General features: G+C 38.0%; 1 protein-coding gene across 1 annotated transcript in view; it reads right to left on the reverse strand.

The window, feature by feature from the left end:
• Positions 1 to 1,060: 1,060 nt before the first annotated feature.
• LOC135992583 (uncharacterized) overlaps positions 1,061 to 17,578 on the reverse strand; it is a 77,220-nt gene continuing 60,702 nt past the window's right edge. Inside the window, exons 5-9 of the mRNA XM_065641907.1 lie at positions 16,492 to 16,529; positions 14,933 to 15,019; positions 10,493 to 10,560; positions 5,792 to 5,860; positions 1,061 to 1,192 (exon numbers count right to left, since the gene is read on the reverse strand). Of these exons, the coding sequence (XP_065497979.1) occupies positions 1,061 to 1,192; positions 5,792 to 5,860; positions 10,493 to 10,560; positions 14,933 to 15,019; positions 16,492 to 16,529 (394 nt within the window). The remainder of the gene's footprint in view (positions 1,193 to 5,791; positions 5,861 to 10,492; positions 10,561 to 14,932; positions 15,020 to 16,491; positions 16,530 to 17,578) is intronic.

Genomic DNA, 17,578 nt, shown 5'->3' on the forward strand with positions numbered 1-17,578 from the left:
CTTAAGTGCTATCTGTTGCATTCTATGTAATGAAAAAGCCAAGAACTCCATAAAAAACAAATAATAATGATAATTAGGGAGATGGAAAGGATTTTGTACTGGGTCAGACATCTGAGCCAAAAGCAAGATTTATTCTCCATTTGGTAAATGTGTCTTGTTCCCTCAAAAGCCTGGAAAATTGTACTGGTTCTGCACTGAACATGAAAATTTGCTAATTGAATGTCATACTGCTGCATAGTTCCAGAGAACATGAGTTTAGCTTAAATACTGGAAAGGTTTGGAAAGCTTTTCTGGATAATTCCTCTCCCACCCCATCCCAGGATGTATGTTGTAGTTACAAAGTAGCTGCCGAAAGATAAATTTCCTTATGTGTTTCAGCCCAGGCAATGATTTGGCTGGAGCAGTAGTTCATCAGCTAGTTTACTCATTTTGCTAGAACTGGTTTTAAAATAAACATGTCCACAAATGCATTGTACAACAAATGCATGCACTGGTAAATTAATGTTGGCAAAACAAGTTCAGACAAAGAACTGCTGCACAGTCGGATCAGTGACCTATAGGAGACTCAAGAAAATAACCTGAGCTCAGCATCAGTTTAGAATTCCTGTGTCTTATGGCCACAGGCAATAAGGTATGATGAGATGCTGACTTGCTTATCATACCGCAGACCTTCTTGTGCTCCCAGCTGCTGCTGACTTATGGATTAACACTGAAAGTTATCTTTGCAGTTGTGAGTTTTGCCTTTCTGATCTGCAATGTGATACAAAACTAAGAACTACTCTAAAAACAAATTGTCCCCAGCATATAGGCCCCGCTGTTATACAACTATTTAGCTAAAATCCCCACTTGCGAGATATGCTGTTACAAAACTCTAGCTAGTGTGACAGGAAACAGGTTTTCACACTATGAGGAAGTCAGCACTGAAGTGGTATCACAGTAACATCTCAGCTGGGGTTTGAAATTCGTGGGTGGTGAATGACAGACCAGGACAGGATTGTTTATAGTTACGTTCAATACAGTGTCATTTGCCAAATGTTGTAAAGAATGCTGATATGATGCTTTACTTACTGAGGGGGAGCAAAACATGTTTGACATCCTCCAAGCTTTGTGTACTCGCTTTTTTGGTTCGGACCAATTTCTGTAATCGTTTTAATGTTCCCATGGACTCTGCTTTATCATCCGTTTCTGTACCCTGGAAAAACAAACAAACAAACAAATCAAAGACGTTAGAAGTATGAGAACCCTACAAATAAAAACGAAGGGTAACATGGTGCTTATTTTGAGAATGACAAAGCTGAACTTCAAAGCACTAATCTTCCACACAATGCTTTAAAAGTTAGGCACTTCCTCCTTGGGACCAAGAGATACAAGAAAGGAAAAAGGCAAGTCACAAGAGGCATCAAACTTAGATCAGTCTTCGTATTGCTGTTTACATATTACTTTTCTTTAATGACCCAGTATTAAGTAATATTTAAACCAGATTAGTTCAAGAAAACTTTTTAATATATGCATCCACTACATTATCCAAAAGCATTTTAGGTATGCACAGAAACCATAGATGTGGTGAGTTACTGTATTTATATGTGTATGGGAGTGTGTTCTGAAATACTGATGACTTCCTTTATTCAAGGCCTTATTTCCTTTCCTAGATTAAATGACAATAACATAAATGACAATTCAAATCTGTTATTGTACATTCCAACAATGTCCCACTGGAGAAACTCAAGTTTTAGATACTACAGGCTCCCAGAGCAGGAACTTGATGAGCATGCAGCCGTCTCACATGATTTCACTTCTGTTAAACTAGCTGCTATTTTTCAAATCATTCCAGAAACACTTGAGTTCTCTTCCAACCTGACGCTGAACATCTCTGTGAGCTTCAGAGAGAAATTTCGTACTTTAACAGCAAATAACCTCTCTTCCATAGTCAGATGCTGTGTTCCACATAGGATGTCTGCTTTTCATTAGAAAACAAAACAAAACAAAAAATCATAAATGAATAAAACTGTACTTCACCAGTTCCACTTTTTGGAACAATACTGTCTGGCTTCTATGAATGTTCACCTATTTACACAGATAATGACTTTGGCCTACTGTGGCAATGCATCTTTGGTGATATTACAAGTGATGAAGAGCTAGTGCTGATATTATCAGAAGGTAGAAATGCAGAGACCTGTATTGCACTCTGCCCAACAATTAGGTCACACATCATAGATCCTTTCTGCTTCCTCATATGCACAATCCTCTGAGAGAAAGTCATCAGGGCATTTACCAGCACAGTCTAATGAATAGTGGGCACGCTGCTTAGGGATGGATCTCAAGAGATTCTGAACTCCTCAGCTTTCATTTCAGTAAAAGTCTTTTTGCAATGTCTTAGCATGAAGCACCTCTGAAGCCCCAGCATTCACATATTACAAGTTACATCCATCCTCTGTAGCAATGATAAGGGAGAGGGTGTATGTTAATTTCAGATTTAAAAAAAGACTGCCATTCATGTGGCAGAAAACTGCTTATAAAGATGGCTGTGCTTCAAGTGCCAAAGGTTCTGATATTTTTCTGTGAAGACATGAGGTTCTATAAGCAGAAATAGAAGTCCAAGTCTTTTATGCCCAGGCAAAGGACATTTTCCTGTGTATTGAGTTAGTCTTGTGTCACTAGAAAATTGTGTTGAAATTATTATATGTTGTAGCAGAGAGTTAGTGAAAGCTAGGTGAGAATAGGTGAGATGTTCCCTACATATTCAGATGTTTCATTTGTGTTCTGTGTTCAGACTTCAAACTTTGAAGGGGTTTGTGCCATATGATTTGCACCACCATTTCATCTTGGTCCAGCTATAAATTAGCATGGGGAGTTAATAGCCTACAGAATCTGGTGTAACCTTCTCACATAAGACCAATGGACTAGCAGAATATTAGAAACTGTCTTGAACCAAGCATGACCCAGTAAAATAAACATATACCAACATGTATAAAATTACACAGAAAAAATCTGAAACTACTTCATTCTTTCAGGAATTATTCTGATGAAATGTTCTTAGCTATGTAAAACCTTATTATTATTATTAGTCTATCTCTAGATACACGTTTAATGGTTTCCTTCATGGCTGATACGGATTAGCAAAATTCCATTCATGCTGATGGAACCATGTTGACTTCTGTCCTTAAGGAGAGGACCTTAGGAGTCCTCCTGTTTTGAAACTCAGTGAGTAATGCAGAAGTTCCCATGGTGAATAGCACTAGGGTTTAGACTCCCTCTTCAGCAGCATATTACATTCCTTGAAATCTGGAGACTATCCTGGGAACTGAGACTCAACCACAGGAACATGGGAGGAACCCATAAAGTTAAATGTAAACACCTTTTCACGTCTCCTATGTCTTTTGTAAATTATGGGTGCAACAGTGTTTTAGTTTCAATCAGGGCTTTGTATTTAAGATTAATTTCACACCTATCCCTGTAAGCCATGCTGTTGTCTCAAAGTGCCACAAACTGAGTTCATCACAGATGAAATTAAAATGAAAGATGTTTTCCAAGAGTTCAACTGATAAACTCTGCTGCTATTAGGTGTTCAACAGAGAGGATCTGAACACAGGTAGATCTTCCATAATGCATCTAGTGTGGACATCAGGTCATCACCACAAACTGTTCTGTGGTGCCAATACTCATATGTTACTCCGTGCTAGTTACTAATATAGGCAAAATCAAGGTGCTTTGCATTTCTGCTGTTTGAAGAATTAATTTATTTTTTGGTAGACTAATAAAACCTCGTAGGTTTTGAGTTTAAAACCCTTTGGGTCTTCTTGAGGATCTTCACTGTAGGATAAGGTCTCAGCAGATCCACCTTAAAGCCCTAGTCAGCTCAGGGCCCTTTTACAGCTTTTATCTGAGTATGCATCGTCCACTGTGGGCCAAATCCAAGTATCCTTAGATTAGTCATGTTCTGATTTGTATTTCAAGCCCTGTCTTCCCTGTTCCAAGTTCAAGATGATAGGATTCCAGTTTTAGCTTAGCTAAAGAGAGAAACCGAGGGGTAATTTTTCGATCACTCACTGTGAGATGTCTTTGCAAAATAAATCACGGTGGGCTAAAAATGCTGATACTGCTCTAAGATCTCTTGTAGTAATAATCATTTGTTCACTTATAAGTAATGATACAAAAGCAACATGATGACTTTGAATTATGATCTAGGATTTCTATAATGGAGACATCAAGACAAATGGAAGATAATCTGTTTAGATAATTTTATTAATGGCAAACTCTAATCCTCTTTATCTTAAAAGCACTCATTTGGTAGAGTCTATTGTTAGTTAAATGTCATGAGTGCTTAAATAATAAATACAGTAACCCCCTTTTATGCAGAAAAAAGCTCGTGCAGTATCAGTTAATGATGGGACAGCTTTTAAATTTACAGTATTTTATTTTGGTTTACCTAAACATTCAAATCCAGAAGTTTAGCTGCCTATCCAGAGGTAAAACATTCTTTGATGTAGAAAACAGACAATCAGAAGAACGGACCATCCTCATCTCACAGTTTTGGTGTATTGTCCTGGCAACTGTCAGCCACAGCTTAGTGAAAGCATGCAGAAAAGTGGGAAAAAACCCCGTTAAATGTTATGCTCTGGTTTCAGGCAATTTTCTTCTTGCTGTTTATGTTGTCTGGAATATGGTATCTAGTTGCTGCTGTCCAGAATATGAGAGAAGTTCAGTGACAGGATGTGCAGCACTACTGGTTGGACCAGTAACCTACACTAACTTGGAGTGGGCAACTTTCCAGTACCTTCCTTCTCTGTAGAAGGGGAAAGATGTTTCAAAAGGAACTGGGTGGGGATGGGGCTGGATGTTGAAGAGTAGTGCACAGAGCAGCAAGTCTCCACTCCTAAAAAGCCATTTATTTAAAACACATTTAAAGACTTCTAAATTTCTCCCCCACCATGTCCTAGCATCAGAACATTTGCTCACTTGAATATTATAGCCGTGCTTGTGTTTGCCCAATCTATAAGCAAAGCTATCTATAAGTAAAGAATTCCCTCATGAATAAGAATATTCTTTATTTCCCTGCTTAATGGGTTTTATTCATGCAAAATCATGTCACACCACAAATAAAAATGAATTGTGTGAAAAATAAAGCACAAGGCTGCACTTTAGTTGCAAATAATTTGCATGAGGTACGCATGAATACTTATTGACAAAAACCCTATATTTAAAAAATGCACTTATAAAATGTATTAGAGAAAAAGAAGACCTAAGTTGTGTCTGATAAACTGCTTCCAGTTTATTCTAAGGTATTCTAAATACTTCAGAAATCTTTTCTCACCAAGATGTTATGAGGATTAACCTGGTGACAGAAATACAGCAATTTGGAAGCCAAGTGTAAAAAGCTGTTGGTCAGATTCCAGCAATCTCAGCCCTGTTGAGCACTCTCTTTCCTGGGTGTAACTGCATTAATTTCAATAAAAGTACTTGCACAGCATGTCACTTCTCAGCATAAAGAATTTAGTCATGGCAGGGTCTAATCTCCGTGATTTTTCCTCAACTGGTTTGCCTTTCTCGAAGAACTGCAATGATTTAATCATTATTATCTATGCACTTAAATTCAGAGTACAGTGTAACAGTGAGAAGGTATTCTATAAAAGATAAAGAGATATCATGATTAATAGCATGGATATGGATAAAGAACTTTCAATTTTGGGGGAAGCAACATACAATAAAAAGAAATCCTACTACAGCAGAATGTTCTTCCAGGCTCCTAGCGGCTTCTGAAAAAAAAAAATGAGCAGTTTTCATGAGAACTCACCATTTCACTGTTACCAGACACACTTGGATCGTGAGCTCGTGGTGGAATCCACTGCTCATAGTTTATCACCTAGATGGTAAGAAAAGTAAAATTTAAAAAATCCAACATATATAAGATGAATAAACATTGTATCGTGTCATGGAATACAGACTGAGAGCTCAGCAGTGTTTTAACCCAGTTCTGTGTGCATATAAAAGGAATGACTGACATACACCAGCTGACACTCATTGAAATCAGTTTGATATTGAGCTGTTTTAATTTCCGTAGTTATCTGGGACTCAGTAACATCTTTGAGAAATCACAGTATACATGGTACAGCAGCAGATACATGTGTTATATCATGGGATGCTTGGGTCTCATCCTAGACCTTGGCTCTCCTGTCTCAATGAGCAGGAAAGCCACAGACTTTCTTCAGCAGCAACCCCCCAGCTGAGGAGAAATGCACTGATGCATTTCTAAAAGGGTCTTGTACAGTTCGTCTCATTTTGCCTGGGACGGTGAGACCCAAGGGTGTGAGTTTGAATTGGATTAACAATGCAGAGAAAATGGGAGGATCCTCAGAACTAAGCAAAGGCTATATACACTTCATCGTCTGCCCATAATCCATTTCTTGGTAACAATGACCTCGTGATAGGAACACCATGAGAATACACTCTCCCTTGGGCACTGATGCAGTCCCTAGTGGGCAAGCCTGACAGTGCTTATAGCTTATCAGTGAAAGTAATGAACACTAGCCTTTTTTCTTCATGAATATGAATGACACTTTGAAGGCTGAATGCAACCTAAGAATTTACGTGAGAAATGAGGCATGAAACATTTTTGAAAATGTATTAGCCCAAAGACTGTATTACTTCATATTTTATGTCCTTCCCAATATGCTACAAAGGGTTTGAGCCATCAAGGGAGCCCTGCTAGACATGAACAAACAAGAACAAAGATATGAAAAGTAAATGCAGAAAGTAAAGCCATTTTTTATGATAAGGTACAGTTATTACAGTGTTGCTCATACTGTGTCCCTCAACCTGTACTTCTGTTCCAAGCCCGTGTTTTCCAGCATTTAGAGAATGAATGGAATGAAATGAGCATCTCTTTAGAAAATTGAGAGGGATCAAAGTTTTTGTGAAGCACTCAGGAAAGCTTATTTGCTTTTTTCTAATTTTTTTTTTTTTAGAGAGAGAGACAGGAAAAAACACAAAACGTTCATCTATTCTGTTTACTCTTGCTTATGAATTGGAGTCTTCCATATTTCATAGAATCACAGACTCACACATATCAGCTGAGGCAGGAAGACACCTCTGGGGATTGCCTGCTCTAATTCCCTGTTCGAAACAGGTCCACCAGAGCAAGTTGTATAGGTCCATGCCCTGACAGGTTTTGAGTATCTCCAAAGATGGACTTTATACAGCCTGTCTGGGAGGTGTCTTCCAGTGTTTGACTTCCCCTCACAGAAGAAAAGTGATTCCTTCATGTTAAATTAGATTTTCTGTATTTCAGTTTGTGCTCATTGCCTCTCATTGTTTTGTCACTGGGCACCACTGAAAAGGGCCTGGCTCCCTCTTCTTTACTACCCCCATCAGGTGTTTGTACACATGGATCAGATCTCCTGAGCCTTCTCTGCTCCAGTCTGGACAGTTTCAGCTCTCTCAGCCTCTCCTGGTATGACAAATACTCCAGTCCCTCAATGATCTTCATGGCCCTTCACTGGATTTATTCCAATATTTTCCCTCTTCGTCTTGTACTGGAGAGACAATAATTGGGCTCAATACTCATATGTGGTGGGTCAGCTCACCACTGCTGAGCAGTGGGGAAGGTTCACCTCCCTCAACCTGCTGGTAACATTCTATGTAATGCAGCCTAAGAGACTGTTGGCCTTCTTTGCTCCAAGGGCACATTGCTGGCTCATGGTCAACTTCGTGTCCACCAGGACCCCCAGGACATTTTCTGCAAAGCTGCTTTCCAGCCAGTCGGCCCCTAGCCCGTACTGGCAGAATTCCTCCTAAGTTTCAGAACTTTGAACCTCCCTTTATTGAACTTGAGGAGGTTCCCATTTGCCCATTTCTCCAGCCTGTTGAAGGCATTCTGATGGGCAAGCACAACTCTCTGGTGCATCAGTCACTCCTCATTTTACACTGACTGTAAATTTGCTGAAGGTGCATTTTGTCCCGTCAACCAGGTGATTAATGGTGGTGATAAACAGTACTGCACCCAGGATCTACCCCTGGGGTAGACCACTAGGCACTGGTCTTCTGTGGGACTTGGAGCCATTAATCACATTCCTTCAAGCCCAGCAGTTCAACCTGTTTTCAATCCATCTCACTGTCCACTTTTCTAGTCCCTGTTTCATTAGTTGGTCCATGAGGATGTTAATGGGGTACAGTGTTGAAAGCCTTAGTAACAACAAGTTAAACAACATCCACTGCTTTTCTCTCTTCCATCAAGGTAGTCATTTCATGGCAGAAGGCCCCCAGGCTGGTCAGGCATGATTTCCATTTCATAAATCCTTGCTGACTACCCCCAATCTCTTTCTTATCATTCGTATGTTTGGGAATAGTTTCCAGAAGGATTTGCTCTGTCACATTCCTAGGGATTGAGGTAAGACTGACTGTCCTGTAGTTCCCCGGATCTTCTTACCGGCCTTTTTGAAAATAGGAGTGATATCCATGGCAGCTTACACTCCAGCTATGTGAGCTATCCCATCACATTTCTGTGATCCTTATGAGACCGTAGCCTTGCAACTCTATGCAGACATCTAATTCTTCCCTGTTTGTTCCCCATGCTGTGTGCATCAGCATACAGGCACTTCATAAGGGCACTCATTTGTGCTGATTTTGCAGGAAAAGTGTGAGAGCTTCTCCAATACTGCTATTCTCTCAGCATTTCCTTATGTGTGTGCGTAACACAGTACAGCAAATGAAAGCAGACATGGTCAGACTATTTTGGAAGCTTAAAAGGCATTATATCAATGTTTTCTTGATGGAATGAAGGCCAGAGATAATAATCACTAGAACTCAAAATAATGTCATTAAAAAAAAAAAGTTGTAAAAAACAAGTTCAGTAGGTCTTAAGTTGGTACCAAAGTTTTGAGGTATCCAAGTCTCTACAGCTTGTTAGTCATATGCCCCAAAAAGCTTCTTCAAAAAATTAGAGAAGTCAAAAATAAAACTTTGCTTTTAAAATGACAGAGTGGTTCATGGGGAGGTGCTTTAAAGGATCTTTAGGAAACTTATACGTAAAACAAACATAGGCCTTATTCCCTATTATTTCTTCTTCTCTTTTTACCTCTGTATTCTATCATGTCTGGGGAATGTCCTCCAGGATCTTAACCAGGAGTCAGCCCAGAGGCTGCCATAGCAGGACAGAGGCAGAGCCAGAGATCCCTCACCTCACACTAAGGGAAGAACTGCTGTGGGAAATCAAAGAATGATCTGTCGTAATACTATAGAAGGTGAGAAGAAGAGAAAAGAGCAAGAGAATGAGAGATGCAGAAGAGAAAAAAGTTATTTTCTCCTTGCCTTCCTCCCCATCTACTTCTTGGCAGCAGGGAATGGAGATAATCATGGGAACAGACTAACAATACAGATAAAACCCTAAAGGAAAGCAGGAGAAACCTGGAACATTCAGGCTTTGAAGTCACCAATAGGGTCATCTGTCCCCCAATACACAGATCATTTGATGTGCCTTCTTTTTAAGCCAAATCTTGTCTCTGGCCTACACTGGAGCCGAGCACTGCCTAAAGTCTGGGTCTTCACAGCTTTCTGTCTTATCTCAGATTCCTTCAGGGTGAAGCATGTACAGTTTTTTCTTTCTTTTAACCTAAACATCTACAAGGACTCCTGACATTGTATAGAAAAAACAGCAGAGGAAACTCAGCTTGGAGCCTTTTATAAAGCTGAATGTTCACCTTGAATGTAATATTCTTCTATAAAGGAATATTTCCCAGATTTTCAGCTTTTGAATAATTTATTGTATTAATTCCTTATTTAGACACACACACTTATATAAATGTGTGTGTTAGACACTTTTAGTCAGATTCCCAAACTGAGTAAATTGTTGTGCCACGTGAAATCAGCAGAACTAAGCTAATTTGCAACAGATATGAACTGGCCCTTTAAGTAACATATTATCAGGGCAAACATTAGACTAGAAGTGAAATAGAAAGTAAACGCCAGTTGTTCTAATTCCAGAGCTACAAGTCCTTCTCCCTAACTCTCTGCTGCTCACCAGCTGATGGGTTGTTACCTACTTTTATTTTATTACTATTCTGCAAACTCAAGGGTCAGGATTCCTTTATTGGTCATACTAGTGGGATAATTAATGCAGTATTATGAAGAGGAGATATGATACATGTTTATAGAAATTCAGAAATCATTGGGATACATAGGCCAATATGATTCATGCAAGACTGATCTAAACACTTTGTGTATCTCTTCCTGGACACAATTCCAGCACATAGATTTAGCAGAAATATATTCACTCAGGAAAAGAAAAAGTTTTGTAAGTGTTAAAACCCATTTGTTCTGCATAATGAAAAAGGTGCATAGCTCAGGTAGTCATAAGAGTCTTTTAAACTTGGCTTCTAAAATGCACAGGCATGCTAAGTATGGAGTTTGGGCTAGGCAAACACTGAATGGAAGCAAGAAATAAATATGCATTCTATTCCAATGAAATTTTAGATTCTGAAAAGAAAAGTAGTTCTTTCACCTGGCGTGTGCTTTCTTCTATCTTCTTTCCTTGCAGCAAATGTATCCCATCACCAATAATATTATCTTCTGTTAATTACGACAAAAAAAGAAAAAAGCAAACAGGCTTTAAGATATACTCTTGTAAGTTATTCTGAGGAATATCATTTGAATTGCTCTTGATGTTTTGAGCTGACGTTTTGACTCTCTGAAGTTAATCTTATATCACTAAAGCATGCATTGTATCTCAAACCGCTTTGAAGTAAGACTACAGAACAAATTGGCAAACTGACTCACATAAAGACAACTCATTCCTGCTTACTTCTTTAGCTGTAGTTAGTGTTCAGTTTACTAACCCAGAGTCCTACCAAGTGCTTCCTTTTGCCCTGCTAATTTCCAGCAGAAGAGTGTAGAATATTCATAGAAAAAATTAAGGCCCTGGGAAAAAAAATGATTGTTGGTATTAAGATCTCTCTAGTTTAGAATGGATTAGAATTGCTTTCAAAGGATTAATGTCCTCCCACTTCTTTCAAGAAATTAATTCTTTGCACGGGAAGAGTATTCACCTTCATTACAACAATGAACAACAATAGCTCAAACAACTCTTTGAAAAGTTTACTTTTGGTAAGTTTACTTTGAAAGGTCTACGCTTACTGCCACTCTTAAGGCAAAGCATCCACCATTATACTACCGTAGAAAGGCCCTAGAGATTAAATTCCATGAACACATATCAGAGGCAGTCAGTTATTTTGCAGGGAAAAAAAGATTAAAAAAAAAAAAGAAAAAGGATCTGCCAGTCACAGCCCAAAGTGCTATCCCATCTTTTCAAAGTTACTAGAAACAAGTAGGAATGGTTTTTGTTTAGCTTTGGTTTTTTTTCCCCATGAATCTTAAATTGGCCTCCTTATTGCTGCTGAGGAAAACCTTACATCAGTAATTCTCCTGTTTGCAAAAGGACAGCTAACAGGTTCACAAAGGCTAATGTAGGCAAATGAGACTGATTGCATTGTTTTGTCTACAATCAACAGAAAAAGAAAGACAAATAATTCCAAGTGACTGAGATTCTTCAGCTATCACATAAATAAAGTGTTTGAACTTGACCATGAAAATTTATATTCAAAAAGCAAAGTAACATCCCAGTCCTCAAAATGCCTATGCTTACATTGGAATTAAATGACACCACAATGTGTATAAAGCTAGCCAAAAACCCTCTACAGTCATGTGAGTGAAATAATCAAAGCAGCATGTTAGCACATAAATTTTCCTATGCTATTTTTAAAGCAAATTCTGAATCAGGAGACTTGTTTAGGATTATTATTTTTCCTAAGAGAAAATCCTCTGCAAACAAAAATTGTAACAAAATAAAAAATAATCTTCCTTATAATTTTGCAACTTGGATGTTGTAAGACTGGGTTGAAAGTCACAAATTACAATTTGGCCAGACAAAGAACAGCACTCTTCATATTCTAGTTCTGCCTTGAAACCATAGGTCAGCCACACAGAAAAACCCAGCAAACAATTTCCTTTATTTGCCATGTGTGTCAACAGGAAGAGGAAAAATGAGTCACAGAAAATTTTGTTGCATGAGTTTGCCTTTGGAGGCTTCTGTAAGAGCTTCTATGATTATAGAACAGTGTCTCTCTCCTACAGACTTGATAGTTACAATAAAACAAAAACTTTTCCAAAAAGCATGTTACATTCCAAAATCTAACATGACTGACCAGACTTTAAGATGTCTCAAGCACCTGCAGATCTCCTTGAAGTCACTGAGGGTCAGGTGTCTGATGGTCCTGCTGTTTATTTAAATATAGAGCTAGCTGCTCTTCTAGAAGCAGTATAGCTCGTATCAAGTAGTGCTTATGCAACACCAGTTTCACATAACTGGGTTGCTTCTGGTCCTCAGGCTAACTTGTTTTAATCTCCTGCAGGCATCTCTGCACACTGAGTCCTTGTGCTCTGTAAGCTGACTCTAAAATTAAGTCTTGTAGTGTTCAGTCCTGTGCCCACAAGTCCTCTTACAGTCGTATCCAAAATAGTTATTATTTGGTAGCTGTTTGCAGCTGAATCATGAAGAACTGTGGGGCAAAACATAATGACCTTAGCCTGATAGACAACTTACAGTGACACTGTTTTAATGTAATTTTGTTCAAAACTAACCAAACAACAGCAAGTAATTAAAGCAAACCTTAGTGGTCAACCCTCAATCGTGATCCCTTTTGCTAGCCCTAAAAACATGCATCTGCAGTAAGTACTGTTAAATCTTGCTTGAATCAGCTCTTCAATCCACTGAAATATGGAATAGAGTATATGGGTAAAAAACAAAAAAACAAACAAACAAAGGCAAAAAGATATATGTAAGCTGCAGCGTTCTTTTCTTCCTAGTCTAGCAAGGGGTACCAGTCACTTTACTGTGGAGTGAATTAGGAGCAGTGGAGAATTATGTCCACTGACTCTCAGAGCTCTCAGCTCTTTTCTGTTTTTCTCTGTAATACCCTTTCATGCGAGCCCAATGACTGTGACTTGCATAGTCAACTTTTTCAACAATGGCAAATCTGGTAATGACGCTTTAGTTTTGGGCTTATGAGCAAAGACAGGTATTCCCACTATTGTGTCTGCGGGATAGATATGTTTCTACTGCCTTATCAGTCTGGAAAACTGATTTTTGTAGAGGTTATACACTCAGCAGCATTAAGGACTTAATCCAAAGGCTACCAGTGTCAGTGGAGGTCTTTTCATCGACTTCAGTGAGATTTGGATCAGGTCTGTGAATACAGCTCTGAAGTAAGCAGAGAAGACTCTGCTGACCACCACACATGGCTTATTAAATCTAACAGAAATTCATATTATGCAATAGACTTGCAGACCTTGAAGGATTATCTCTGTTAAGAGAAAAGTTTGATCAATAGCGACAAATTATCTCTATCAACAGCAATACACTGTAAATCTCCTTGCAACGGTTTTTACCACTGTGTGAAGGGGACTTCCCTTCGAATAATTTTACTGCAGTAGGGGAAAGGGAGATTTTTATTTAGCTGTCAGCTTTGCTTCCTGTTCCCTCTGGGCCCCTGCCCTTCAATTACAACACTTGTCAGCTTTTAAAATGTGCACTGCTGCTTTTGCATGCTTTGGATATTTAAAAGGGTAAAGACAGCCTTGAGTAGAAAAGACTCTGGAAGAAGGTCAAAAAGTTCTGTTTTCTCATTCAGACTTTTTCCACCTCCACACTAACAAAGTCTGGGCTAGTTTTAGGAATCATTCCAAAATGTTTTTAGTTAAAAATAAGACTTATCAGGAGAGAAATGCATTGTTTTTCTTTCACCTGTCATTACAACCTTTTCTCTTGTAAGCCAATGAGACTCACTGAAGGTCCCTTTTCTCCTCATAAGTTCATCTCAAGAACAGAGTTCCTCTAAATTTTCCTGTCATCTTTCTGGTTCCAAGAAACCAAATTTGTCCATACATAAGTATTGTGATTCCAGATCTGTTTTCCAGTATTTAAGAGTGGTGAAGGAAATCCAGAGGGAAAGCTGGTGCTCTGTCCTGGCCTTTCTTTGGCATATGCAGGTAAGAGTGGAATCTCCTAAGAGTGAATGGTATCTAGACCATTTGTACAGTAGATATTAAAAGTTAAGACAATGGCCATCTTCCCACTTGGTTGGCTTAAGTAGAGAACAAAACATGCATCCACTTTAATCTCACATATCTTGGTATTTGTTTCTGCTGAACTTTGGTTTGATTTGAAAGGCAACTATAATGTATCTATCTGGACTTTAAAAGGTACAAATACAAATTCCATTTCTGGAAGCAACATTAAGCAGATTATCAAAGCATTTTGATTTTTAAAAGTCCAGTTTTCATTTAAATAGACAAGGTGACTGCTCACTTGTTATTTCTCATAGTTATTTTTATGAATTTATATTGATCAACTCTTAAGTAGAGTCACTAGCAATTTTATATATATTAGCTGTAAGGTTGTTTCAATCAAGTTGGTCAAGACAGGTTCAGAAAGAGACTTGGACAAAACAGTTGCCTACAAAATTTTGCCAACTCTCTCTCGCACCTGTCGCAAGGGGTTTTTTGCTGGGAAATGTTACCGTTTCCCTGTTGGACACTTGGAGCAGTGTAAAGTATACAGTGAACATGGGTTCCTAGTACAAGCTCATACTACAGCTGGCAAGTCCTACACAACATGACTACGGCAATTTACTGTTGTGGAAGTGTTTGGCCTGTGGACTACAGACTGAATTGCTCACAGAGTGTGTTCTTAGCTTCCCGCTTTTAAGGTTAGCTTTATTTTAAGTACCTTTTTTTTTTTTTTTTCCGTTGAGGACAAGATAAATCTCAAAAAGACTTGACAAATTATTTAGCTATATTATTGGTGAAAAATGATAAATTTTCCTAGGTGCCCTTTAAAATACTTTGTGGAAAATGCGAAATCAGCTGAAATATGTTTAGCAATTACCTTCAAGCTGACAGTACCTTCTGATGTACGAATCATTCTCTGGCTTCTTGGAACCTTGCCAAAGTGTGCCATTCACATTTTTCCTGTCTAAAGTAAAAGCACAGAGAGCAGTCACCTGAATTCATAGCAAACCTGTGAAATAACAGGAAAGCCTATAAAAATAGCATCAGAATGGAAATCAAACAAGCTTGCAGAACACTGCAGTGTCTGCTCAAACACAGAAATGAACTGATGATTTCACAATATAGGAAATTTGATGGATGGATGGTATTTATTGTGGGCAGACTTCAAGTTTTATCATCTTTTGTTGCTAATATCTCATTCAACACTTTTAAAACATGATCAGAATGATTGTTATCTTAACACTGGTTTTCAGACCTAGGAAACCACAGAACATATATGTCTTTATTTTGCTTCCAGGAATGGTATAAATATTATTTAATTTTACAGTTAGCCAGCTAGTGTGTTAGCAAGAAATAACATCACAGATGCCCACATCTATGTCACACATGCTCCAAGGCCAGAAATGTCGCAGCTTCAATGGGCAAAATGAGGTTGGCTTTAAGAACAAGATAGTCATTCTCCTGTGAGCTTCAAAGTGGTCAAGTTTCACAGCATATTGATAACTATTAAGTTTTTGTGCTTTTGTGGTTTTGGGGTTTTGTTTGTTTGTTTGTTTGTTTGTTTTTACATTAGGTTTCATTCTATGTCAGAAAATTTTCTTTATGAAACCACTTATCAATTCTGTCAAGTACTGGGAATTCATTATAGTCTGGCTGCTGTGGACCAAATGATACTGTTCTACATGAAACTCCAATGCAGGGCTACAGAACAAAGTCTTAACATGAGAAAACTTTCAGCTGAGACACTGTCATGGAATATGCATAAAAGTATATGTTACAGGCAGATATAATAGATATTACAGGTAGATATAGTATAGGTACAGATAAAATATATATTACAGGTGGGTATAATAACCTTTTCACTTAGTAAGAGCTAGATACAACAAGTAAACCCAAACTACAGCGAATAAATAATAGAATGTTAACAGGAAGCTCTCGCTGAAAAAAATAGTAATTTTTCCTTTTTAAGAAACTGATGATTATTTCCTATGGAGGATTTACAAAATAGAATCCACTGAATTACAAGTATGGATAATAATACGCAGTGTTAGGATGTGTTGAAAAAAAACTTGCTGGTGAAAGCTGAAGCAAAGTAGTTTAAAATAGGAATGGGCAGGGACCTGAATTTGATTAGATCAGAGATATTTCAATTTTTTATTGAAGGAATTAAAAGAAACATTGGACATAAGGAGTATTTCTCATGCTGTCCCATAATAGGTTCTTTAAATCTCAGTTTGGTTTCTATGTTTGACTATCTACCTACAAATGTGTCTGTGGAAAGCAGGGAAGGGGGTGGGTGGGGGGATGTGTTGATAGGTTAACTGTGTTTTTTCCTTTGTGTTTGCTCCAACAGCTGTAAAGCAAATCAGACCCTTAATTAAAGTTGGCTCTGTGAGATTAGCAAGCATACAGTAAATGATTTAAGCAGTTACTAACCAAATGCTTCATTTTCAGACATGGACTTCTGGATGGATCTAAAAGAATTAAAAGAATTTACCATTAGCTGAAAGTCATAATGAAAAACGAAAGCACATTTAATCAAATATGGATATTTTCAACCTAATTCTTCAAAGCAGAGCATAGGGATTTAGCTGTGCAATTCCCACTGGCTTTAATTGGAGTTACTTGGCTTTTCTCATTCACTCAGTCATCTGCTCCCACATGCCACACAAAGCTCTGAAAGCTTCTGAGTTTTCATTCTGTAAAAAATTGTTTTTCAAGTTTCTTTTTGGAGTGAAGAATTCATGACTGAACCAGGAAGCCCATCAGGAAGAAAATAAGAGATACTTAGACATGATATGAAGTGTTCTACAACATTTTGAAACTAGTGTCTGAAGTTTGGCAACATAATAATTGATTGAAATAAAGAGCTTTTATTGCTCAAATAAACATTGAGCTTTTTGCACATTTACATCAAGGAATAGTCCTAACTCTTATGAGTTAAATATACTAACTTGACAGAAGAAAAAGAAATCTTTGAATTAGCAAAGTGAATTAATTCGCTTTACTTTATCCATAAAAAACCTAATAGATAGCAATTTATGAGCTAGAGGATGAAGCCAGAAGATTATACTAGATGAGACCAGACACTCTCTAATACGTGACAATGATCAGCAGAAGGGAAAGAGCACAAAAATGGAGATCCATCTCTCAGCTTCAGGCACGTAGGTGCTGAATAGTTTACTGAGCAAGAAGGTGCAACTGAACTATTGGTTTTTAAGGAACTGGTCTGTAGGCACTGGTTCCTTTTGAAATTACTTGCATATTTTTGTTTCCAGAGTTCCACAATTTAATTCTTACTATCTAAATAAGGCATACTTCTGTTTTCTTTATTTCTGCTACTCTATTTAATTTGGAGCTTCCTTGTTGCCCTGTTGTAAGAAAAAGAGAATGATAATTCGTCATTCATTTTCTCTATAGCTACAGAAAAGGCCAATGTGAAGATTTCTACATTATCAATGAGGGGATCATGGTGGGATAGTGATGGGTGGACACTCACAATAAAATAATTTTCATTACAAAA

This window comes from Caloenas nicobarica, chromosome 1 (genome assembly GCF_036013445.1).
Source record: "Caloenas nicobarica isolate bCalNic1 chromosome 1, bCalNic1.hap1, whole genome shotgun sequence".
NCBI classification, from domain to species: Eukaryota; Metazoa; Chordata; class Aves; order Columbiformes; family Columbidae; genus Caloenas; species Caloenas nicobarica.